Source organism: Aotus nancymaae, unplaced genomic scaffold, assembly GCF_030222135.1.
Source record: "Aotus nancymaae isolate 86718 unplaced genomic scaffold, 86718_ANA_hifiasm-v0.15.2.pri h1tg000039l, whole genome shotgun sequence".
Lineage (NCBI taxonomy): Eukaryota > Metazoa > Chordata > Mammalia > Primates > Aotidae > Aotus > Aotus nancymaae.
In genome coordinates, this window is record NW_026988453.1 from 5,445,192 (window position 1) to 5,471,707 (window position 26,516).

General features: G+C 48.7%; 1 protein-coding gene across 1 annotated transcript in view; it reads left to right on the forward strand.

The window, feature by feature from the left end:
• The window catches only part of LGR6 (leucine rich repeat containing G protein-coupled receptor 6), a 128,727-nt gene that overhangs the window by 87,751 nt on the left and 14,460 nt on the right, over positions 1-26,516 (forward strand). Inside the window, exons 7-12 of the mRNA XM_012459476.3 lie at positions 17,823-17,891; positions 21,430-21,501; positions 21,745-21,816; positions 23,524-23,592; positions 24,850-24,921; positions 26,029-26,094. Of these exons, the coding sequence (XP_012314899.3) occupies positions 17,823-17,891; positions 21,430-21,501; positions 21,745-21,816; positions 23,524-23,592; positions 24,850-24,921; positions 26,029-26,094 (420 nt within the window). The remainder of the gene's footprint in view (positions 1-17,822; positions 17,892-21,429; positions 21,502-21,744; positions 21,817-23,523; positions 23,593-24,849; positions 24,922-26,028; positions 26,095-26,516) is intronic.

Consider the following 26,516-nt stretch of genomic DNA (forward strand, 5'->3'; position numbering starts at 1 on the left):
TTCTACCAGCGGTGTGACCTTGGTCAAAGCCTTTGCCTCTGTGAGTCTCCGTTTTCTAATCTGAAACATGATGCCAGTGATAGTACTAATCCTACAGGGTTGGCCTGTGGGTCATATGAGATGATGTCTGTAAAATTCTTACAGACCCTGGCCAGCTGCACAGGGACCTGCCCTATACTCCTTTCTCCTTTCCCATCCCCTCCTCTGAGGGACTCCAGCTCAACAATACCCCTTTCTTCCTGCCCTTGAGGGGGTAAGTTCTTCTTCCAACTTTTGATCTCCAATTAAAAAGGGGAAAAGTGTGTTCTTTATCCTCTGTTCCCCAGAGCATTTGCTGGGGAGCCTGCAGGGGCAGCCAGATGTGGCGGGGGGAGGAGTAACTGGGAGAATAAAAGGAGAAAGAAATGATAGTCAAACCTTTTAATTGTTGCATAATTGGCACGCTCTGCAGCCTCAGTTATTACTCTGGAGCTTTTCATGTGAGCTTCTCACTGGAAGGGTATTTCTCCCTCAGGCCCCGTAAATCTCTGCCACTTAGACCTCTCTCATCTCCGGCAGCAGAGGGAAGATCAAACCCCTGCGGCCCAAGCTGTGGTTTGGCTGGAGCTGTGGTTTGGCTCCTCTGCAGACTCCTCTAAGTGGGGAAAGCGGCCCCCAGCCATACCACCTGGGGAGGAGGGGCCAGGTGCGGGCATGCACACGCGTGGTCATACAGGCATCTGGAACTGCACAGCCGATCACGTGCACATGCAGCACACGTGCCACATGCTTCAAGCCTTACATGATCCTCACTCCACATAGGCAGCCCCACCCCACAACCCAGCATGGCACAGAAATGCCCTTCACAAATGCACCTGCAGCAACACAGCCTCTGTGATGCCCTCAGCCCTGGAGACCAGGCTGTTTGGCTTCCAACCCCAGCTTTGCCTCTGCAAGGTGGGTCAGCCAGAGGAAGTATCCCCACCTCTGTGAGCCTCACTTCCTTCATCTGCGCAATGGGCTACCTCAGAGATGGGGAGAAAGCGTGAGAGACATACACCATGCTCTCTTTCACTCCAAAAGGGTCAGCAAATCCAAGTGATTTGTGCAGGGTTCAGGGGATGGGCACTGTTAAGACCTCTCTCTTGCTTAGCAGAACAAATCGTGCCAACTCCACCTGCCCCACCCCCTTCCTGCAGAAACCTTGCTGCCCTCTGGGAAAGTCTGACCTTCATAGGAAGAAAGCTCCCAGGATATTTCTCCTGATGTAATCATCATCATTCCAGACTTTGCCAAGAAACCTCAGCCAGAAGCAGATAGGACATGCTCCATCCTGCATCCACAGCTCCTTTCTACTTCCACAATGAGGATGACCCACAGCCTGTTGGGAAATTGAGAATCAGAGGTGGTCTAGCCCCCAGATTGTGAAGTAGTATTTCCACTTACCAGATCAGACCAAAGGTACATATTTGGGGGTGAGTCGCCCATGTTTCTGTAGTTTGTAAGTGATGGTAAACCACTAGAAACCATACACGTTGCTTCATTTAGCACTAGCTCCCTCAAGGTTAGATCAATCACAGGACTTCCCAGTTATCTAGGCTGAGAGATAAGAGAGCATGGTAAAGAACATTTCTAGGAAGGTTTTCCCAGGAGGTCTCAGGACCTGAAACCAGGTGCCTGTGCTCCTATGTCAGTATTTGGAAATGTGTGCCTAGAGGCCATGAGGAGCTAGTCTAGCCTGACAGCTAATGATCCTTGAACTCCTAGCTATACTTAAAAATAAAATCTTTGCAAGGAAAAAAAAGGTCTAGCAAACCCAACTGCATCGTAAAGGGCCCACCCTCATGCTCTACATCTGGGAACTTGACGGCTGAATCTCAGCTAGAACCCAGAGGGGACAGGGCCCAGGATGGACCCAGGAACGACAGTGTCTCACCTCTCTCGGGCCTGGGTGATGCTCCCTGGGCCTTGTTATAACCTCATTAAACAAATCAGGCTCAACTGGAGCCCTGTGCTGGCTGGACCCTTCCCTTTGGAGGAGAGCCTGGGGCCATAGTGAGAACAGAAACCTTCTAGCCCCAGCTCTCTCTCTAAATCAGAACCAGCATTCCGCAGGGGCCTGGGATGGGAAGAGGGCAGAGAATAAATTTATGGAATTCTGCCTTATAATACAAAATTGTACCTTCCACATCAAATCTCCTCTGGGGACGGATGCCCTGGTGATGTGTTTCCACAGAACATTTTCACTTCAACAGCGGCTGTAGCTAGAAAATGTTCCTCTCTCTGTGTGTCTTGGAAACCACTAATCCCAACAGGAAACTGATTCTGACTTGCTTCTGAGAGTATCTGGCCACCCCTCCCTCCTGGCCCTGACATCAGCCTCTGGCCAGGGACAGGAAACCAGGTGGACTTCCACTGAGGTCCTTCCAGGGCTCAGGGTTCTTCCCAGAGTAGAATGAAGATTTGGCTTGACTCAGTAGACCTAGAGTCAAATCCTGGCTCTGCCACCTGCATGTGACAGGTGCAAGTCACCTGACTTTTCAAGAACCTTGATTTCCACAAATAGAAAATGAGGATAATAGTTTTCAATCAAAGGGCTGGGCGCGGTGGCTCACACCTGTAATCCCAACACTTTGGGAGGCCAAGGCAGGCAGATCACAAGGTCAAGAGGTCGAGACCATCCTGGCCAACATGGTGAAACCCCTGTCTCTACTAAAAATACAAAAAAAAAATTAGCCAGATGTGTTGGCACATGACTATAGTCCCAGCTACTCGGGAGGCTGAGGCAGGAGAATCACCTGAACGCAGGAGGCGGAGGTTGCAGTGAACTGAGATCACACCACTGCACTCCAGGCTGGTGACAGAGTGAGACTCTCTCTCTCAAAAAATTTTTTTTTAATTGAGAAGACTGTTGTCAAGGATCACATTAAATGAGATGACTTCACGTGGTGCCTGGAATATTATAGGTGTTTGACTTATGTCGGCTTTCTTTCCTATCCTCCCATTTAATGTTGGATGGAATGTGTCCTAAGGTGGCCGGGAGGATGTTACCCAGAAGTGTCATTTCACAGTGGTCCATGCTGTGTCTCATCTCCTCTGTAGGATGGATGGGAATTTCCAGGCAGTCAGGGCATGGCTACTGTGTTAATTTCCCGTGGCTGCCATAACAAATTACCACAAATTTTGTGGCTTAAAAGAAAACAGCAACTTATTCTCCCACAGTTCTAGAGGTCAGAAGTCCAAAATCAAGGTGTTAGCAGAGATGGTGCCTTCTGGAGGGTTTGAGGCAGAATCCACGTCATGCCTCTCACCTCACTTCTGGTGTCTGGTGGCAATCCTTGACTTGTGGACCCATCACTCCAGTCTCTGACTCTATCTTCATGTTGCCTTTTTCGTTTTCCTCTGTGTCTCTCCTCTGTGTGTCTCCTCTTCTTGTAAGAACATTTGCCATTGGATTTGGGGCCCACCCTGTTAACCAAGGATGATCTCATCTTGAGATCTTTGATTCCTTCTACAGGGGCTTTCTTTCCAAATCAGCTCACAATCGCAGGTGCCAGAGTACATTCACAGATACCAGGGTACATTCACAGGTACCAGGCTCACATTCACAGGTACCAGGCTCACATTCACAGGTGCCAGGGTACATTCACAGGTACCAGGCTCACATTCACAGGTACCACGCTCACATTCACAGGTGCCAGGGTACATTCACAGGTACCAGGCTCACATTCACAGGTACCAGGCTCACATTCACAGGTGCCAGGGTACATTCACAGGTACCAGGCTCACATTCACAGGTACCAGGCTCACATTCACAGGTACCAGGCTCACATTCACAGGTACCAGGGTATGTTCACAGGTACCAGGCTCACATTCACAGGTACCAGGGTATGTTCACAGGTACCAGGCTCACATTCACAGGTACCAGGCTCACATTCACAGGTGCCAGGGTACATTCACAGGTACCAGGCTCACATTCACAGGTACCAGGGTACATTCACAGGTACCAGGCTCACATTCACAGGTACCAGGCTCACATTCACAGGTGCCAGGGTACATTCACAGGTACTAGGCTCACATTCACAGGTACCATGCTCACATTCACAGGTGCCAGGGTACATTCACAGGTACCAGGCTCACATTCACAGGTACCAGGCTCACATTCACAGGTACCAGGGTACATTCACAGGTACCAGGCTCACATTCACAGGTACCAGGGTATGTTCACAGTTACCAGGCTCACATTCACAGGTACCAGGCTCACATTCACAGGTGCCAGGGTACATTCACAGGTACCAGGCTCACATTCACAGGTACCAGGGTACGTTCACAGGTACCAGACTCACATTCACAGGTACCAGGCTCACATTCACAGGTGCCAGGGTACATTCACAGGTACTAGGCTCACATTCACAGGTACCATGCTCACATTCACAGGAGCCAGGGTACATTCACAGGTACCAGGCTCACATTCACAGGTACCAGGCTCACATTCACAGGTACCAGGGTACATTCACAGGTACCAGGTTCACATTCACAGGTACCAGGCTCACATTCACAGGTACCATGCTCACATTCACAGGTGCCAGGGTACATTCACAGGTACCAGGCTCACATTCACAGGTACCAGGCTCACATTCACAGGTACCAGGCTCACATTCACAGGTACCAGGGTACATTCACAGGTACCAGGCTCACATTCACAGGTACCAGGGTATATTCACAGATACCAGGGTACATTCACAGGTACCAGGCTCACATTCACAGGTACCAGGGTACATTCACAGGTACCAGGCTCACATTCACAGGTACCAGGGTATATTCACAGCTACGAGGGTACATTCACAGGTGCCAGGCTCACATTCACAGGTACCAGGCTCACATTCACAGGTACCAGGGTATATTCACAGGTACCAGTCTCACATTCACAGGTACCAGGGTACATTCACAGGTGCCAGGGTACATTCACAGGTACCAGGCTCACATTCACAGGTACCAGGGTATATTCACAGGTACCAGGCTCACATTCACAGGTACCAGGGTACATTCATAGGTACCAGGCTCACATTCACAGGTACCAGGCTCACATTCACAGGTGCCAGGGTACATTCACAGGTACCAGGCTCACATTCACAGGTACCAGGCTCACATTCACAGGTACCAGGGTACATTCACAGGTACCAGGCTCACATTCACAGGTACCAGGCCCACATTCACAGGTACCAGGGTACATTCACAGGTACCAGGCTCACATTCACAGGTACCAGGGTATATTCACAGGTACCAGGGTACATTCACAGGTACCAGACTCACATTCACAGGTACCAGGGTACATTCACAGGTACCAGGCTCACATTCACAGGTACCAGGGTATATTCACAGCTACCAGGGTACATTCACAGGTACCAGGCTCACATTCACAGGTACCAGGCTCACATTCACAGGTACCAGGCTCACATTCACAGGTACCAGAGTATATTCACAGGTACCAGGCTCACATTCACAGGTACCAGGGTACATTCACAGGTACCAGGCTCACATTCACAGGTACCAGGCTCACATTCACAGGTGCCAGGGTACATTCACAGGTACCAGGCTCACATTCACAGGTACCAGGCTCACATTCACAGGTACCAGGCTCACATTCACAGGTACCAGGCTCACATTCACAGGTACCAGGGTACATTCACAGGTACCAGGCTCACATTCACAGGTACCAGGGTATATTCACAGCTACCAGGGTACATTCACAGGTACCAGGCTCACATTCACAGGTACCAGGCTCACATTCACAGGTACCAGGCTCACATTCACAGGTACCAGGGTATATTCACAGCTACCAGGGTACATTCACAGGTACTAGGCCCACATTCACAGGTACCAGGCTCACATTCACAGGTACCAGGGTATATTCACAGGTACCAGGGTACATTCACAGGTACCAGGCTCACATTCACAGGTACCAGGGTACATTCACAGGTACCAGGCTCACATTCACAGGTACCAGGGTATATTCACAGCTACCAGGGTACATTCATAGGTACCAGGCTCACATTCACAGGTACCAGGCTCACATTCACAGGTACCAGGCTCACATTCACAGGTACCAGGGTATATTCACAGGTACCAGTCTCACATTCACAGGTACCAGGGTATATTCACAGGTACCAGTCTCACATTCACAGGTACCAGGGTACATTCACAGGTACCAGGCTCACATTCACAGTTACCAGGCTCACATTCACAGGTACCAGGCTCACATTCACAGGTACCAGGCTTGGACATATCTTTTGTGGGCTACATACAATTCAACCCTCTATGCAGCTATCCTGGGAGACTCCATGACAGAGCTCTCTGGGGACAGGCTAATGGGTTGAGCAGAGGTCCAGATGAATCTTGCAAATTTGCCTTCTTATCTCAAGGCAAGTCACTAGTCACTGGGCAAATAATAATTCCCTGCAGTTAAGAGAATTAGAAATATTATTTTCTCAAAGGCTGTCTCATTTCATATCTTATTTATCCCCCCAGCCACTTGTTGAGAAAGACAAGGCGGGAATTGTGCATCCTCGTGTTACAGACGAGGAAACTGAAACAAAGAGTGGATGACTTGCCCAAGGGCACTCAGCTAATTAAGAGCCAGGATTAGAACTTGGGTTTCTCTGCCTTTGGCCCAGCATCAGCCCATCAGACCACACTGCCTCTTGAGGCTAAGAATTGAGGAACTCTCTTTCCTCGCCAGTTCTTAATCATCTTACATTTGTGGGTTTATTAGCTGCAAATTTGTGGGGTTTTGTGGCTTATAGAGGAATTTATTGTTCCATATAAAACATTTTTTTCTGGCTTCCCCCGCAGAACCACTAATGACTTTTAACAGGCAGAAAATTGAGCTGCCCAATGAGTTTGTGTTGCGTTCTGTGACCGTGATGAGTTATTAATAGTTCTTCCCAGCACAACATTCCCTTTCCCATTGCCCTGGTGTGGGGGGTGGCCAAGGTCACTGCTCCTGTCACTGCTGCCTCTCCCTCCCCTGCTGGCAACGGGGCCAAAACTTCTGCTGTGAACTCTACCCCCTCCGCCGACCGCTCCCACAGGCACCCCAGCCAGCTGTCTGTAATGGAGAGGAAGGGAGGCTAAGCGGGGCGGGGAGCTTGGCCACAGATTCCTTAGTAGATGTCATGGAGAGGAAACGAAGTTCAGGTCTGGCCCTCCCCTATCTGTAGGAAGGAGGAGCTGGCAAGAATTCAAGATTACCACTCTTGTCTTCTGTTTCTTTAGATTCACTCATTCCATAAATATTTATTAAGCTTTTAGTATATGCCAGGCCACTGTTACAGGCGCTGGGAAAACATTTATGAACAACAAAGTGTAGCCCCTGCCATCACAGACGCTAACGGGTTCTAGATCAGGAGTCCTGAGTCCTTTAAAACTTATCGTGAATGCACTGTTCCCAGCATTTCTGACCTTATCACGCTAACCTCTTAACCTTGGCATGTCCCAAGGCTCAAGTTTTATTTACGCTCGCTCCTTCCGTCTTCTCATCTGGTCTTGAATGTTTGCTGATGACTCCAGCCCAGACCTATCTCTTGAACTCCAGGTTTAAATATTCCAAGGCCCTCTTAACGTGCTCACTGGAGATCTAACAGATACCCAGACTGAACCCTGGAGTTTCTCCCTGAACCCATTCCACCAGAAGTCTTCCCCAGCTCAGTGATGGCAACTTTACTCCTGCAGGTCCTCAGACCCAAACCTTGGAATCATCCAGAACAACTCTCTTTCTCTCATATCCCATATCCAAGATGTCAGCAAACTCCATTGGCTCCATCTTCCAAATATATTAAGAATCTGACCACTTCTCTCCCCTTCCACTGCTACCATGATGCTCCAAGCCTCCATCCTTCTCTTTCCTGGGTTATTGCAGTGGCCTCCTATCTGGTCACTCTGCTCTCATTCTTGTCATCCTACAATCTATTTTCAACACAACCACCAGAGTGACTCTTTTAAAATACTAATCAGGTCATGTTGCTTTTCTGTTCCAAACCCTCCAGTGGTTGGTTCCCCAACATACTCCAGAAAAAAAAAGCCAACATTCTGTATTGGTCTACAAGGTCTCAGATGCTGCGACCCCTTGCTGCCTCTCTGGTGTCACCCCTTCCTCAATCTACTCCAGGCACGATGGTCTCCTTGAATACACTATGTTTGTTCCTGCATCGAGCCTGTTCCTTTTGTCTGGAATGTTCTTTCCACCATTATCCACATGGTTTACTTCCTCACCTCCTCCAAGACTTTGCTCAAATGTCTCCATTTAAATGTCCTCCCTGGTCACCACTTTGCAACCTCCATTCCCAGCACTCTCTGTTTTCTACTTAATTTTTTCCATAGCACTCACCACAATCTGATATTCTAATAACTTATTTACTCACTTAACTGCCTACCTCCTACCTCTCCATGAATTTTGTTCACATTTGTATTGCACATTTGACCCAGTGCCAGGCACAGAGAAGGTACTCAACAAATATTTGTTCAACAAATAGATCTATGGCCCTTGGCAAATCTTTATGCCTCTCCAGGCTTCAGTTTTCCCATCTGTACTTGGAGGCATTGGACTATCTAACATCTAAGGTTCTTCCCAGCCCCAGTCACATCTATATTCCGAGATATGCAGTCTCCAGCCCAGACCTCTCCCCTGAACCCTAGATGTAAGTATCCTCCAGTTAGTCCTCTCACAGCCCAGGAGCTGTCACAGGTGTCCCATGCTGTCTTGGAGAAATGACCTGGATATGGACTGAACCCACCGGGATGGTCCCTCGGTCCTCCCTTCAGGCAAGGTCACCTTCCCACAGGCCAGTTGTTCAGAACTGCAAGACCCCAGCTTTTGACCAGTGGGTCCAAGTCACTGGGAAAGAGTATCAGGCCACATTCTGCTGTGGTCAGGAGCACCTCCGAACCTTCAGGTCACCTGCATTAATGGGCTCCGAACATCCAGGTGAGAGGAGTATTGCCCACAGAGGTCTGATCGCATCCAGAGGACTGGATCTTGTTCTGGGTGCCATATCTTAAGCGTGGCAAAGGCTCTCCTGGGAAGGGTAGTGAGGATATGAAGTGTCACAAAATGTGATTCACAGAACTGAAGAGAAGTCTTTGATAGAGTACAATGATCATCTTTGGAAGGCAGATTACACACATTTTATGCTCTTCCAGCAGACAGGATGAGGGCCAAGAGGGGAAGTGAAGATGGGCACTCCAGCTGACGGTAAAGAAAGATGACTTAATCTACAGAGTGACCCAACAGAGACAGCATCAGACACTCAGCATGTCAGTGGGAGCCTTGCCCTTTACATAGTTCCAGGATCCTCACTGGGCCAGAATCTCAGAGATGATCCCTCCTTGGGGGCAGGATGGACTATTACCTTTTACCTGCCTTCTAATTCTAGGTTTCTGTGGTTTCTTCATTAGGGCAGGGCAACAAGCAATCTCAATCTCAGAGATCAGTCATTTTCATTAAAATCAGCACTGCTATTGCTTCAGGTAGATCCTGAATTTTCTCTCTGGCAAGGAAGAGAACGTAGGTGGAAGGAGGGAGGTTGTATCTGTGTCTCTCAATGGAAACTAATGACAGCTTTACTCATTGCTGCATTTATTAACGGGCGGCCTTTTGTGTAGATTGTTTAGAAGGTAAAACAATACTATTAGTCATAAAGTTTTGGTTGGCTCCTGGCTCACCCAGTCATCTGTCCCAAGAACGAGGAGTCATATTTAAGAGAGAGGTTCTGTCTGCAGTATGAGAAAAGCAATTAAGACAGGTATTCATTGTGCAGGCTTGCCTTTGTTCCAGGCCTTTGGGAGATAAAAGGCAATTCAGAGTTTACAATCTATCAGAAATTTCTGTGTTTTGCGTTTCACAATGGGGAGCTAGACTCACCCATACTCCCGCGTGTGCCCTTATCTGTAATCCGGTAATAAATACAAATGTTAGCCTCGAGAATAAAAATGTAAGTGGAAGCCCAATTAATGATATTCATCTTTCTGATTTGCTATGAAAAGGGGATGGGCCAAGCTGTGTGGTGACTTTTGTAGCATCTAAAGAATGAAAGTGTCAGTTCTGGTAGCTAATGTCTAGTAAAAAGAAGAGGTTAAAGGAATTGGTATTATTTGAACATCTACTCTTTGCCAGTCTCTGGACCAGGTGAACAGAGCAGTCTTACACAATGGGCATCTCCCATTTACAGGTGAAGAAATGAGCTAAGAAAATTAAGAGATTTGTTCAAGATGATCCTGTTGGTGCAGAGAAGGCAAGAGTTCTCTCTAACACAGATAACACACAAAAAGACACCTGACCTTCAAATCATAGTTATTTGGCTTTGACATGCTTGGAAGCACCAAAAGAAGCTCCTGCAGGAGCCCAGTCCTCCACCTCCATTTATCCTCTCTCCCTAAAACGTTTTCTTAGCCCTGCTATTTAGAGCCTAGCCAGGATCCAACTCTATGCGGAATATAGGGAAATGTTTTAAACCAGGAGCCAAGAGGCCTGAGTTTGATGGCTCTGAGACTTGTAGCAATTTACCTCCTCTCTCCAAGCCCATTTCCTCATCAATAAAAAGAAGGGACTGGACAGGATGACTGTAAAGTCCTGCCAGCTCTGTCCTTTGAATCTACATCTGAATCCACAGTGAGGCTCCCCAGAGATCTCTGAAGTTGGCCATTTCTGCATAGCCTGATGGAAAAGAGAAAATTGGGCACGTGGGTCTTTGAACAGCTTAGGCATGGGTTGCCTTCTCTGCTACTTTTACCGATTGCATGGATTTGCCATCTGTTTTGATTGGATTTGGCTGGAAACAGCAGAGCAGATGAAGGGGTATCTGAGCTCTGGACAGCTGCAGCTTCCAGATTGAGCTCTGGCTGGAGTTGGAAGTGGTTTCTCTTTAACTTCAGTCCTTCTCCATCTGCTTCTAGCTCCCGGGAGTAGGAGACAGAACAACGAACTCTTACTGGGCTTTTGGCTGATTGCGGGCTGTTAAAGATAATAGTCTATTAACCCATGAAAGAGTTTTCCAGCTGAAGTTTAGGGTATCATAAACCACCCTGCAATGGAAGTTTCAGACTGAGCCTGGTGCCGACCAAGAACCTGCATCTTAGAGTCTAATCCCAAAGGCCAAGACACTGCCATGAAGCAGCCAGCTACCAAGGCCAAAGGAGCCCCCATCTTGAGACATTGCACAGTAGGACTCAAATGATCATCTACAACAATGAACATTCACATGTGTGGCCTTGTGCCTGGGCTGTGGGAGATCCAAAAGTGAACCCATGTGCTTCCTAACCTCAGCAAGCTTCCTGTCTCATTGAGGAGACAGTATGCTTGCAGAAAACCCAACTCTGGACTCAAACTGCCTGGGCTTCAATCCCGGCCCTTCTATTACTAGCTGTGGAACTGTGGTCAAGTGATTATCTCCCTCTGTGCCTCAGTTTCTCATCTGCAAAATGGAGGTCATTATGGTACCTACCTCAAAGGGTTGTCATGGCAATTAAATGAATTAATATATGCAAATCATATATTAATGATGGTTCAAAACCTAGAACCATGACTATTACATAGTAATTACTATTATTACCTCCACTATCATTACCATTGTAATGCTATGCATGCAGAGGAAGAAAATCCCAGAAAAGTTCCGAGAGAGTGACTGACTCATTCTGACTACAGGAATTGGGTTGGATTGAGGGAGAAAGGTATATTTGAGCTGAACTTCAAAGGATGACTAGGATTTCAACAGCTGAGGATGTGGGGAAAGGGTATTCCAGGCTGAGGGCATGGGGGGGGCACAAGTAACTACACAAGGGTGTGAAAATGGAACAACCCATGGAGGATGGAAATGGCAGATGAAGCTGAGTGATTAGTTAAGGGCATCAGGGCTCATTAAGGGATTTGAATTTTGTGTGTAAGCCCTCGTTCTGGAAGCCTTTCCAGATTTTTCAACAGGAGAGGGACAGACTCAGTTTTGCATTTTAAAAAGATCTTTCTGGCAGACGTGTAGTAGCTAAGAGTGTGGGCTTCAGACTCAAACTGCCAGGGTTCAAATCCTGGCTGTGACACCGAATTAGTTCAGGTAGGCTAAATGGCTGTGACATATAGACCGAAACATGTGTAATGGCATTAACACAATAGAAGTTTATTTCTGGATCATGTAACAGTCCAAGGAGAGTGTGCCTTCTTGGCAGGTGGCCCTCGTCCATGTGATGAGTCAGGGACCAGGCTTCTTGGGAGCTTGCCACCTCCAGGGCCTCATTGTTTTTGGCCTCTAGCTGGTGGAAGGCTAGAAAGACCAGTGAGGAGACAAGTTGTCTGTTTTATAAATCCTGGACTAGACGCAGTATGCACCACTTCTGACACACCTGCCGTGAGGGAGGCTGAGAAGTCCACTCTTGCTCCACTCCTGGCTATTTTTCCTATTACGATAAGCTAGCACTGCCCAATAAAACTTTCTGGGATGATGGAAATGTTCTTCATCTGTGCTTCTTATATGATAGCTGCTAACCACCTGTTGCTACTGAGCACTTGAAGTGTGGCTAGTGAAACTGAGAGCCAAATCTTGCATTTTATGTATTTGTAGTTAATTTAAATAGCCACACATGGCTGGTGGCTATTGTATTGGACAGTGCAGCTATAGAGAAAAAAAAGAGTAGACTTTGACTTACAGTGGATGCGCCACAGCCAGTTATCAATTGTGTGATTGAGTAACTAATTTAGTCTCTCTTTGCCTCACTTTCCTCAACTGTGAAGTGAGTATAATAGTAGAATCTGCCTCTTGAGGCTGTTGTGAGGATTAAGAGATTACTCAGTGGCTGGCACACAGACAGTGCTCAGTCAGTGTTATCATATAAATGACTTGGAGGCAGGGACATCAGATAAGAAGTGCACGACAGTCCAGAGGAGAGAGCCCTCTAGAATTACCTCCAAATATTGCCCTTTGCCCCAACCAAGCTATATTGTTTGCTCTTTTCCAAAAACGACTCCACAGCACTCAGTTCCTCTAAATTCATGCTCTCTCTGCTTGATCCATGCATCCCGTCATATTGAAATCCTGCTGTGTTATCAAGACCGGATTCAAATGTCACATTTCCATGAAGCCCTCGTGGTCTTAACAGCTGTGTGTGATCACTGCAGTCTGTGAAAGTCCTGATGCTTTGTGTGCTCTCCAAAGTCATGTCAAGGATGCCCATTTCACCATCTTGTGCATTTGTCTAGATAGCAGTGGTTTTTTTTTTTTTTTAACTCATCTCTCTACCTTCCACTTTACCCAGCAGAATTATTTGTGTATTTTGAAGAGGCAACAAATGTTCATTGCACTGAGTTGAATTCATCAGGAGCAGAGAGAGTTGCAAAGACATGTTCCCTGGACAATTAGAGCCAGAGATTACATCTACATGGCACTATATGAAGCAGGACTTTGGCAATTATCCAGGTCATTAAATCTGGGTAGATGTCCAAATGGGAAAATTCCGGCCACCTCATTGGCATGGAGTTTGCAGAATTCTCTTTGACCTTTGCACAATTTTTATTCTCTCACATTTCTCTACAAAAATAGACTTCTAGTTCACATGCCTTTTACCATATATCTTTTGCTACTGTCTGTTAGGCCACTCCTGCAAAATTCCTGACCAGAAACTGCCAAGGAGGGCTGGAACTACTCAACTAATTGCCTGGACATGGGTGCAATGAACTGTATAAGGACTCAATGCAAAGTCACATTGGTCTCTGTGGCCACAGGCAAGCCACTCAGGACTGTCTTGTGCCTTTTGTGACATCAACCTCAAAATCTTAAGGATGTTCCCCCAAATACTCTAGCTTCTCTAAAGAGGCCGTTAATATTTTCATTAATCAATTTATTCAGATGTCCTCATTGATTCATCCATCAAGTATTTGTTGAGCTCCTGTTATGGGCCAGGATTATTATGGTGTTTAGAATAGAAAACAATTTTCAAAGAGTTTTCATTCTAATTGGGTGGGAAGAAAATAAACAAATATATGTCAGGTGACTAAGTTCTGTGAAGAAAAAGCATGGAGGCTGTCTCATTCTCTATTGCTGCGTAACAAATCACCCCAAAATTTAGTGGCTTAAAATATCACTTTATTGTTTCTCATGAGTCATGGCCTTGCTGGCACATCAGGGCGGTTCTTCTGCTGGAGTCATCCCCTGGGGTCATTCCTGAGGTTGTAGTCATCTGGATGCTTAACCAGGGCTAAGAGGTAGAAGGAGGTCACTCATATGTCTGGGGCTTTGGTATTGGCTATCAGCTTATCTCCTCTCTCCACATGGCCCTCATCATTCAAGAGCCTAGCCTGGACTTTCTTACATAGTTGTGGGAGCATTCCAAGAAAGCAAAGGCAGAGGCTGTGAGGGCTCCTGTGACCCAGGACCAAGTCACACCATATCACTTCCATCTCATTCTGTCAGACCATGCCAATCACAAGGCCGTTCCAGCCTCAGGTAGATGTCACATCTTGAGAGAAGCCACAAAGGATTTGTGGTCACTTTTAATCTATCACACTGGATAAGGGAATAGCAAATGACAGAATATGCTATTTTAGATAGAGTAGTCAGAGAAGGCCTCTCTGATGAGGTATAATTTGGGTAGAGACCTGAATGAATTGAATGAGTAAATCATAGGAGTATTTGGGGAAAAGCCTTCTAGGCCTATGGAATAGCAAGCAAAGTCTCTGAAGCCAGACCAATGCAATACTTTACATTTGAGATAATGATGCAATATTGAGACTTTTCGGCTGGGCACAGTGGCTCACGCCTGTAATCCCAGCACTTTTGGAGGCCGAGGCGGGCAGATCACCTGAGGTCAGGAGTTCAAGACCAGCCTAACATAGTGAATCCCTGTCTCTACTGAAAATACAAAAATTAGCCCGGCGTGGTGGCGCATGCCTTTAATCCCAGCTACTCCTGAGGCTGAGGCAGGAGAATCGCTTGAACCTGGAAGGCAGAGGTTGCAGTGAGCTGAGATCCTACCACTGCACTCTAGCCCATGCAAGAAAGCAAGACTCCATCTCAAAAAAAAAAAAAAATAGGACTTTTCAATAAAGATACTTCCATATTATTTATGGAAAATCTGGTTCTCGGGCAACAGTGGAGAACTAGTGGGCTGCGCCAAGATGAAGGGGGAGCACCTGCTTTTGAAATACTGAGATACGAGAATGAATCATGTATACAATTTAAAACCAAAAAAAAAGGCCATTGCCTTCATCCCTGCTACCATCCTCAACTCTCCCAGCCTGGTTTTCTAGGCATTTTCTGTAGCCCCTGGTAGAACTCCAGAAACTCCACAATTTGAAAATTCCTCCGTTTCCAACTCTAATACCTCTGGTTTCAGTCAAAGTGCTTTGCACACATCCTGGCCTCCGCTTGACCACATCCTCACACAGCCTGTGGGAGCCTCTCTGTGAGTGAATCAACAAGGTTTGACATATGAGAGGCAAAGGTGTCTGACTCACTAGAGAACGAAGCAGAGAGAAGCAAAGCAGAAGGGATTTTCTACTGTAATTACCCAAGATCACCAGGGCAGTCTGAGGGTAATCGGGTAATTAGTGTGTGTGTGTGTGTGTGTGTGTGTGTGTGTGTGTGTGTGTGTGTGTGGTGAGGGACAATTATCCAGCTCACTGGCTGCCAGACGCTTGTCACTGCCCCTCTGGCCCTTGGGCTGGGTTCCTGGCTCTACCTGTGGACTATTAAGTGTAATGACCCTGTCACACAGAGGAGCCTGTCATTATCTCCATGTTAACATGGTATTCATCCACAAGACCCTGCCAAGTCACTCTGTAATTAGAGGGCCTCCACGTGGTCCCCTGCCTGGCATTGGACAGGCATGAAAGTTGTCAGGGCAGGGGTGGCTTTAGAAGGCTGAGGAGGTGGGCCGGGGTCATCCTGGGAGGCTCGGGAGGGACACGTAACTGAGTCTTCCCCTCATCTGTTGCCAAACCCGAGGACCCCAGAAACAGGATTCGAGAGGTATCAAGACACCCCCAAATCAGTCACATTTCCACATGGAGCTAAGTCATTGACTACTGAGTAAAATGAAAGCCCAACTTTAAAATTTTGGAAGCTCTCGGATGGTAGAGAGGGGACCTCATCTCATAACAGGGAGTACAACTTTCCAGAAGCTCCCTGTAGTTCTCACTCTCCACTGCCCAGTTACTCTTTACTGTCTCCCTCAAAACTCCAATGCTCACCTCTTTCCTCGGGGCTCCCCCGCCTTTGGGGCTCTTTTCTATTTGCCATAAGCAATTCTAAATCTTTTCTGATGAAAATAAAACTTGCCCTCAGTCTCTTCCATTCCTCTTCTTTCTCTTGTCCTGTCATCTCCACGAAAGGCACAGACACAGAAACTTCCTTAAAAGAGTCGATGGAGGCCAGGCTCAGTGGCTCATGCCTATAATCCCAGCACTTTGGGAGGCTGAGGTGGGCAGATCACAAGGTCAGGAGTTCGAGACCAGCCTGGCCAGCATAGTGAAACCCCATCTCTACTAAAAAAATACAAAAGTTAGGGGGGCATGGTGGCATGCACCTGTAATCCTAGCTACTTGGGAGGCTGAGGCAGGAGAATTGCTTGAACCCAGGAGGTGGAGGTTGCAGTGAGCCGAGATCGTGCCACTACACTCCAGCCTGGGCAACAGAGCAAGACTGCATCTCAAAAAAAAAAAAAAAAGAGTCAATGGAGTGACGCTGTGGTCCCTTTTGGGTCAATATTTTGCCCCAGTGCCTGAGCAGTGTTTTTCTGAGTATCCTTGTACCTATCCATATACATTCCTGGACTTGAGTACCTGGGTGTGAATCTTTTAATTTGAAAAGCTGCTGTCAAATCGTTTATCAAAGGTTGTACACATTTAAATTCTGATAATAATTGATCAGAATGCTTGTTTCTCCATATTCTTTCCTACTTGGGTTGCCACCCCTTTTTTAAATTACCTTCATCATTTTCTAATTATACATATGATGTATGCTCATTGCAAAAAAAAAAAAAGGAAAGTACAGAAAACTGTAAGAGAAAATAGCTGTTGTGCCTTCACCCAAAGAGAAGAAACACTCCCCATTTTTTTTTTTTGAGACAGAGTTTCACTCTTGTTACCCAGGCTGGAGTGCAATGGCCCGATCTCAGCTCACGGCAACCTCCACCTCCTGGGTTCAAGCAATTCTCCTGCCTCAGCCTCCCGAGTAGCTGGGACTACAGGTGTGTACCACCATGCCCAGCTAATGTTTATATTTTTTAGTAGAGACGGGGTTTCACCATGTTGACCAGGATGGTCTCAATCTCTTGACCTCGTGATCCACCCTCCTTGGCCTCCCAAAGTGCTGGGATTATAGGTGTGACCCACCGTGCCCGGCCCACACTCCCCATTTTTATAGGGGATGACAGCAAAGACCACAGATAGTGAAGGTAGTCACCTGAGGAACCTTCTGGAATCCCTAGTGCTGGTTATAAGATGTTAACGATCACACACTTCCCCACTTCCTCCACTCTGCTGATGTCTCCAAAGGCTTGAGATGCTTTCTTCAGCTGGCAGGGACTATTCTGAGGGAGATGGTTCCAGGTATACACACCCCTAAAGTATGTCTCCCCCCCTCAAAACAGTTCTGCAGCCAGGAAGATTCCACGCCTGAGGATTTGCGGAATAGGAACGGAGCACGAATATTCCAAAAATGTGTTTCCAGACATTGGCCGTGGGATCCAACAGATTGGAAAACCCATCTCCCTGGCCAAGCCCAGAGCCAAGTTTCCATGTCTCAGGGACCCTGACATGCCCCATTAAACCTTTCCTCTAATGACTGCTCTGCTTTCTGTTCCAGAGACCTGAATTATAACGAGCTGCAGGAGTTCCCCGTGGCCATCCGGACCCTGGGCAGACTGCAGGAACTGTAAGCACCTCTGTCTGTTTCTGTGGGTGTCCTCCTGTCCCAAGGGCAGGGGCTGAAGCCAACCTGAGCTGTCTCATGCTCTCACCTCCTCACCTCCCATGGTCCTTGTAAAAGATGTAGCTGGCCCCCGCTCCCCAAGCCCCAGTGCAGCTCTAAGTAGTCCCAGGCCTCATTAGCTTGGCTTTGAGCACTTCCTGGGGGTATGTCAACAGCAGAAATGGCCCTGGGCCCTTCCAGCCTGGGAAAACCCATGGCACAAGTCACCTCCTATTAGCCTGGGCCTGGCACTGCCCCTTCCTTGGTTGGGATGTGCCCAGAGAAGAATGAGGAAAAGAACCGGGAGCTGGTTTACAGGGTCACTCCTCAGCACTTTGTCCCCAGAGCGACTGAAAAGTTGTCTCTGGTTCCCCAAAGCCACCACTTATTTTATTTCAGCATTCACTGAGCACCCAGTGTGGCCAGCACTGTGTTTAGTGATAAACACAAACGAAGGGTCAGATTGACATGGCCCCGTCTAGGCATCCTCAGCCTCATTGAAGACACAAAGTAACATAGGTGAAACAGGGAACAGGACAAAATGGTATATAACCCCAACCATAAATTACAGAGTATTAGCTAAAACACTGGTGGGAGCTCAGAGTAACATGGAAAGATCATTGTACTAATCCTGAGAGGAGCCTTAAAGGATATCAGGATTCAGGTGGCAGTGATGGAGAGCAGAGAGGCATTTCAGAGAAACAAACAGTAGGTAAAGACCCAGGTAGGAAGTTGAGCTGGCAGAGGGAGGAGCACAGGTGGGAAGCAGCTTTACTGGAGGGGCCCTCTCAAGAAACAAGAAGAGCTCTACAGTACAGCTAGAGGGGGACCAGATTAAGGGGGCGCCTGGAGACTCATGAATGGAGCCCCAAGCCTCCAGGCAGCTTAGTATCTTTTATTTCTTTCTTTCTTTCTTTTGGAGACAGAGTCACACTCTGTCGCCAGGCTGGAGAGCAGTGGCTCAATCTCGGCTCACTGCAACCTCTGTCTCCCAGGTTCAAGTGATTCTCCTGCCTCAGCCTGGGACTACAGGCGCACACCACCATGCCCTGCTAATTTTTGCATTTTTAGTGGAGACAGAGTTTCACCATGTTGTCCAGGATGGTCTGGATCTCCTGATCCACCCTGCTTAGCCTCCCAAAGTGCTGGGGTTATAGGCATGAGCCACTGCGGCTGGCCAGCTTAGTATCTTTATAGTTCAAACCACCACCACCACCTGAGACCTACAGTACTAGCCCCATGCCACCTCCCTCACCTCATCCAGAAGTTTGAAGGGGTGAATGCCAGATGTAGGTGGCAGATAGGGAACAACGGGACCAGCTAGTCTGACTGGGCATGGTGGCTTATGCCTGTAATCCCAGCACTTTGGGAGGCCGAGGCAGGTGGATCACTTAGGTCAGAAGTTTGAGACCAATCTGGCTAACATGGTGAAACCTCGTCTCTACTAAAAATACAAAAATCAGCCAGGCGTGGTGGTGCACGCCTGTAGTCCCAGCTACTTGGAAAGCTGAGGCACAAGAATGGTTTGAACCTGTGAGGCAGAGACAGCAATGAACCAAGATTGCACCACTGCACTCCAACCTGGGTGACAGAGTGAGACTCCATCTGAAAAAAAAAGGGTGTGAGCGAGAAACTATTGGAAGTTCTCCATTACCAGAGTCACCAAGGTCTAACTTTTTTCCTTTGAGCTGGGGCCTGAGAGGAGCGTGAGATTTGATCGATCAAGAAGGCATAAAGGGAACAGGATGTGCAAAAGCATTGGGCCAGGAAGCTATAAAGCATCAGCGGAGAGAGAAGAGACCTAAGTTAGTCAGCAGGGGCAAAAAGGTGTGGGTGCAGGGTTTGCCTGTCTGTCTATCCGTCTCTCCTTCTCTCTCATCTATTGAGAGAAAGCTGCTTCAGGACAGGGCCCCTGTCTTAGAAACGTCTAAATCCCTCAGAGCTTGGCCCAACGTTAGACACAAGGATAGTTTAAGAAAAACATAATGAGCAGATGAGAGGAATAAATTAATGAACAAATAGGCCGAGGTAGATGGCACTGGCTGGAGGTGTCTGAGGGTGAAGCTATGAGTGAGACAGTGTGAAGCTGGAAGTCACGATGGGATGGCAGGAGAAAGACAGAGGTGAGCAGAGGCCGGGGGGACAGAGAAGCCAGAAACTGCCAATAAAAAAGGGGGGGAGGGGCCAGGCGTGGTGGCTCACACCTGTAATCCCAGCACTTTGGGAGGCCGAGGTGGGTGGATCATGAGATCAAGAGATTAAGGCCATCCTGGCCAACATGGGGAGACTCCGTCTCTACTAAAAATACTAAAATTAGCTGCGCTTGGTGGCACACTTCTGTAGTCCCAGCTACTCGGGAGGCCAAGGCAGGAGAATCGCTTGAATCCTGGAGGCAGAGGTTGCAATGAGCTGAGATCTCGCCATTGTACTCCAGCCAAGGTGACAGAGCAAGACTCCATCTCAGAAAAAAAAAAAAAAAAAAGGTGGTGGGGAAGGAAAGGGGCCTGCTTTGCACGGGTTATGTACTTTTCAGTCCAACGTGTTATTTATTTTGAAATGTTCTTCCCAACTAACGAAACACATAATTCCTGGTTTCCAGACTGTCAGACCCTCATCTGGGTGCCTCAGTCCTCATTTTCCCATAGTGCCATCCACAGTCACTCAGTGTCCCGTTTCGCACCTTGTACCCCTGGCTGCGTGATGTTGACACGTCTATGTTTCTTTATTTCAGGGCCTTGAGGCCAAGCCAGCCTCCATTTGAGGAGCATCCCTCACCTGGGATTCCCTGGAAGCTGTGTTTTTTCTGTATCTTCCTTTTCCTCTCATATGCCCTTGGCTTCCTCAGTGGGGACCCACCAGGGCTCCTACCACAAGTGGCTAAGGAGAGGATTCCCCTCCTGGGACCTGAATTCTGCCTCTTGCTCTTAAGTTGCTGGCACAGGCTTCCTGAGACCTGCAGCCCAGGTCTCCACCCCTCTCTCCTTTCGCATTTGTTAGGGAAAGGAGGGTGTGTAATTGAACAAGAAGAAAAATTGGCTGGGTGCCGTGGCTCATGCCTGTAAACCCAACACTTTGGAAAGCAGAGACAGGAGGATCACTTTAGCCCAGGAGTTCTAGACTAGCCTGGGCAACAAAGTGAGATCTTGTCTCTATTAAAAAAATCAAAACATTAGCCAGGTATGGTGGCACATGCCTGCAGTCCCAGCTATGTGGGAGGCTGAGGCAGGAGAGTCACTTGAGCCCAGGAAGTTGAGGCTGAACTGCAGTGAGCTAAGATCGCATCATTGCACTCTAGCCTGGGCAACAGAGACCCCGTCTGAAAAAAAAAAAGAAAAAAAACCAGCAACACAGGCAGTATTTGAATCTGAACCTGGAATCTCCAGGCCGATGCCTCTTTGTCTTATGGGCTGTCTAGCTTGCTGTCCAAAGCCCCGTGGAATTCCATGCCTCTTCCCCCCTACGCTTTTCTCCAAATCCTCACTGGTTCCCGGGTGTCTTCCAGGGGGTTCCATAACAACAACATCAAGGCCATCCCAGAAAAGGCCTTCATGGGGAACCCTCTGCTACAGACGATGTGAGTACTACTTTCTCTGGTCTCTTCATGCTGAACAGTGTTTCAGGGAGGAGGACAGAGGATGGGGAGGCCAGAAGAACTTCCCCAGAAAACAGCAGGGAGGCAGAAGTATGGGAGGGGTTGCCTTTCCCTGCGAGTTCCTTCCTGGGCCTACATTGGTAGGAGAAGAAAGCAGAGGTTGGCCTTAGTTCCAGCAGAAAGGTCTGAAAAACTGAATTAGGTGTTTGGACCTTCTTCTTCCAGACACTTCTATGACAACCCAATCCAGTCTGTGGGAAGATCGGCATTCCAGTACCTGCCTAAACTCCACACACTGTAAGTTGTCTTCTGAAGGCTGCTGCAGCCTGAACCTCCCCCTTTCCTCACTCCTCCATTCTCTCTCCTGCCTTCCACCTGTAGATCTCTAACTTGCAAGGTGCAAGCCCACTTCAAGGCATGGTCTTCAGGGCTGCAGGCCTCTGCTTTGCTCAGACCCATTCCCACCTCTTTCTAAATTTAATAGCCTCCCTCCACCTCCCTGACCTGTGGCTTCTTCCCAGGTCTCAAAGGGACAAAGAAGGCCCATCTCCATAGTCAAGGACTTTCATTTGGCCTCTTGGGTTTTATACCACCCATGGTAGCTTCTCAGAAATGACTGAAGAGTTTTGAGTATGGTGTGTTCTCTCAAGGGTGGCTCTCCTGCGGCCTTGGAGCCCAGATCCCTGGGCCCTTTGCTATGCCATTGTTACTTCCCCTCTCTCATTCTCTAATTTCCAGCCCAAGTCCCATTTCTTTTTGAAGAAATTTCCATAGAGGCAGGCACAGTGGCTCACGCCTGTAATCCCAGCACTTTGGGAGGCCGAGGTGGGTAGATCGTTTGAAGTCAGGAGTTCGAGACCACACTGGCCAACATGGTGAAACCCTGTCTCTACTAAAAATACAAAAAATTAGCCGGGTATGGTGGTGGGCACCTGTGATCCCAGCTACTTGGGAGGCTGAGGCAGGAGAATTGCTTGAACCCGGGAGGCAGAGGTTGCAGTGAGCCAAGATCGCGCCATTGCACTCTAGCTTGGGCAACAAGAATGAAGCTCCATCTCAAAAAAAATATATACAAAAATTAGCTGGATGTGGTGGTGCATGCCTGTAGTTCCAGCTAAGCCACTTGGGAGACCGAGGCAAGAGAATCACTTGAACCTGGGAGGCAGAGGTGACAGTGAGCCAAGACTCAGTCTCAAAAAAAAAAAAAAAAAGCTTCCAGGGATTGCTGTCAGCCTCCTGTGGCATCACAGTAACACAGCCGACATCTCCAAAGCACACGCTTAGCTTTCATGTCGATTACGGCATTTCGTCTGCATCCTAACCCTGTGAGGTAGGTGTTATTGGTCCATTTTACACACGGAACATGAGGTGCTCAGGCCCTGCTTGGGCATGAACCCAGAACCTTTTAATTTCGGATTCTGGGCTCATTTCTGGACCCCACACTGCCTCCTCAGGGCCTTTCACAACGCTCAATTTTCTGCACTGCCGTTGTATGCAGGCCCCGTGTGGGTCTGTGCCCTCAATAACATAGGAGGTGCTGGGGAGAAGGAAAACCACCGGTCTAAAGCAGTTTAAGAGAACTGATAGTTTTAATAAAGTTCTATCAGATGACAATTTAGGGGAGATCCTATCTCAGGTTCTAATAAACAAAACCCAGCAGCCAAGGGCTTCTCCAGAAGCACCCAAGCTGTCATCTGTTAACCAGAGGCCATTTCCATGTTGCTTGCCTGTGGGGCTTTTGCAAGCTGAAGGGTGAATGCTGAGGTTACCCCGTTCTGTCTGGGCAAGGGTGTGCTGAGCAAACTTAGGCAAATGGCTGGTTGGACCCTGCTAAGCGTGGCTCAGACTCCACCAGGGCCTGGGTGGCTGACTTGAGGGAGATTGCAAAGGATGACATTGTCCCCCAAGGAGGAGGCCCCGAGGGGAGACAAAACAGAGAATTAAGAGTCTGCATGTTGAGATGCTCTGATCCCACCCCTCAGAGCTCATTCTCTCTGTTTCCAGATCTCTGAATGGTGCCACAGACATCCAGGAGTTTCCAGATCTCAAAGGCACCACCAGCCTGGAGATCCTGTGAGTGACTTCTCTCTCCTCCACCCTATCCGTCACCCAGCTGCATCCCCAAGGGCTCTTCCACCTCCTTGCCCCTGAAAGGCTGTCCAGGTTCTTTGCTTCCCTCTTATCCAGCCTGCCTCTACTGCTGGCTCTACCTCAGGGGCCCATGGCTTCCTTGTAATGTGGCACTGCCCACAGGCAAGGGCAGGAGGTGGCAGGTGGGATGGCAGGGAGGAGGCTGGCTTTTCTCTCTTTACCATGCTTGGATTTTTCAGGTATGAATTCAGAGCTCCTAATCCCAAGACACAGGTACATTGAGGGTTGAAGCGATGGAGGGGAGGTTGTGAAAACCCATCTTCTTTGCCTTTCTGAAGCTTGATTCCAACAAAGACATTCTTGTATTTTCTATTATTATATCCTATGGCATAGAGGGAGGGAATATCAAAGCACAGTAGGCCCTCAATACATTTAAATGAATGAAATGAAACAATTGAGCAAATACCCAGAGTAAGTGTCAGGAAGTCGGCTGCCCTGCCCCCTACCACAAAGCTCATTCATGGCACCATTGGGACTGGGACTCTCCTCTGTGCCTCTATGGTCTCCCCACTAGATTCGCTGGCATGTGGAAAATTTTCCATGAGGGAAGTAGTCATTCCCCAGACATGACCTTGGCCTTGGGTCCTTCCTGGGACACACTGCCCTAAGCCAAGCTGGCACTCCAACCTGCCCCCACAGCCCTCTCTAGACCAGCGCCTGGTTCTTCCCTTCTTTCCTATCTCTTCTCCCTCCTCCGAGGCACAGGGACCAAACTCTCTGCTTGGTTCCCATGGTCCCACGACGGTTTTTCTCTGTCTACTCCTTGCCCATGAATATCCCCCATCTTTAAGGTCCCTACAGCAGAGATTTGTGTCCCTGTCCTACAGGCCCAGTGCTGCTTGAGACCATTATAAGACCTGGGGTAGGGACAGGATGGGGATGCCTGGAGTGGGGCTGGACATGCTGGGACTGTCAGCCAAGCAGAGCCCTGGGCTGTGGCCCTCTCTCTCCGCTCCCTTCCCCCAGCTCCTCCAGGCCCAGGGGAGCTTGGGGCTCAGATGCCAGTGTCTGCCCATTTCTGTCCTCACAGCCCCACCCCCCACCCTGTCTCTCCCTCCATTTCTCTCTTTTGTTAGCTCCGTCATCCCACGACACTATCAGGTCCAGAGCTGGAGCCGGGTGGCTGGGAATGGCAGGGCCCCGGGCCTGGTGCCAGCTCTGTCTCTGTTCTCCCTGCAGGACCCTGACCCGTGCAGGCATCCGGCTGCTCCCATCGGGGATGTGCCAACAGCTGCCCAGGCTCCGAGTCCTGTGAGTGCTCACAAGCATTCTACAGTCTTGGCATTGTGCCCCCACCCCCATGTCCCACAAAAGGCCTCTCCTGCTTCTGTCCCACTTGGTCACTTCCCTTCCTGGAGAGTGGGGCGGCGTAGGCTCCTGCTAAGAGCCTGCCCCAGAGGGACTGGGTTTGAGGCACAGCTCTGCCACTTTCTAGCTTTATTGATTTGGACTCACTCTTCAATGTCGCTGAGCTTCGATATCCTCGTCTATAAAACATGGGTCAGTTTGTAAAGGTTGAAAAAAATAGGTAAAGCACCTAGTGCATAATGCCAATAAATGACGTTATTACTGTAATTTACACAAGAAAATTAGTGCCCTCTTGGGATCTCGGGACTGTGGAGGTACTCAAGTGACCTCTGAAGGCAAGGGGAGTTTTCCTCTCTCCTTGGACTCTAACTTGAATCCGAGGCTCCTCATCAGGGGCCGTAGACCCGCAGCTTGAGATGTGTGGACCAACACACGGTGTGTGGAAAGAGCCCTAGACTGGGGGTCCAGAGACACAGGCTCCAGACTCAGCCTGGCCACTGACTGGTGGTATGTCCTTTAGCACGTCCTGTCCCCTCTGTGGGCCTCAGGTTTTTCATCTGCTGAGGGAAGGGGTTGGGCCAGATGATCCCTAAGGACCTTCAACTCTGATCTTTCCTGCCGGTCCCACAAATGGTGACTGCAGGTGCTTGGGTTGGCGTTCCTCAGTGAGATCTGATGTCTTCTCTGTTGGCTGGCTCAGTGCCCCTCTCCCCAACTCTCTGCCTCTTTACTCTCACCACGCCCCTCTCATTTCTGGTTCCTCTTCCCCTAGGACTCTCCCAGGTGCCCTCAGGCCATCACATGGTAAGGTAGCCCCATCTAGGCCCAGTGAGGAGTGGGACTTAGTAGGAGGAAATGCAGAGAGAGTGAATTGAGGAGACTGGTGCCCTGGTGTGACACGTATCAACAGCCACATTGCTGTGGGGTCCCCACAGCCTTTGGCTGCTTGACAGAAAGGCACAGCCCTGGCCAGAGCCCCCCCGTTCCCTTGCCCCCACAGCCCTCACATAGCCACCACTTCACCCCAGCCCTGGCCTTTCTCTTCCCCAGGGAACTGTCTCACAATCAAATTGAGGAGCTGCCCAGCCTGCACAGGTGTCAGAAGTTGGAGGAAATGTGAGTCTGGGGTCGGGGAGAGGCAAAGGCATGCCAGCCAGACCCTAAGCAAGTCTCGCAGGGAGGCATGTTGGGGTGTCAGTAAGGGCCGATGCACACTTTGACATTTCCTCCTCCTCTTTTCTGAGTTTGTTGAACCCAGCATTTAGGGCTGAGAGCTTGGCAGAGGCCTGCACAGTAGCCCTAGGACTCACAGCAGATGACAGACCCACGAGCTGCTATCCAAAAGGAGTCTCAAAGTGGCTCCTTATGAATCAACAGCAACGCAGAAATGCAGGAGCGATTAGGCCAGTGGAGGGACAGGGTCACATCAGGGCTCCATGGGTTGGACCAGAGAAGGCTGTAAGGAGTTGGAACACCCTGCATTTTGGAACATGCTCTCTGCTTTTCCATACCCCCATAAACACACACACGCATATGTG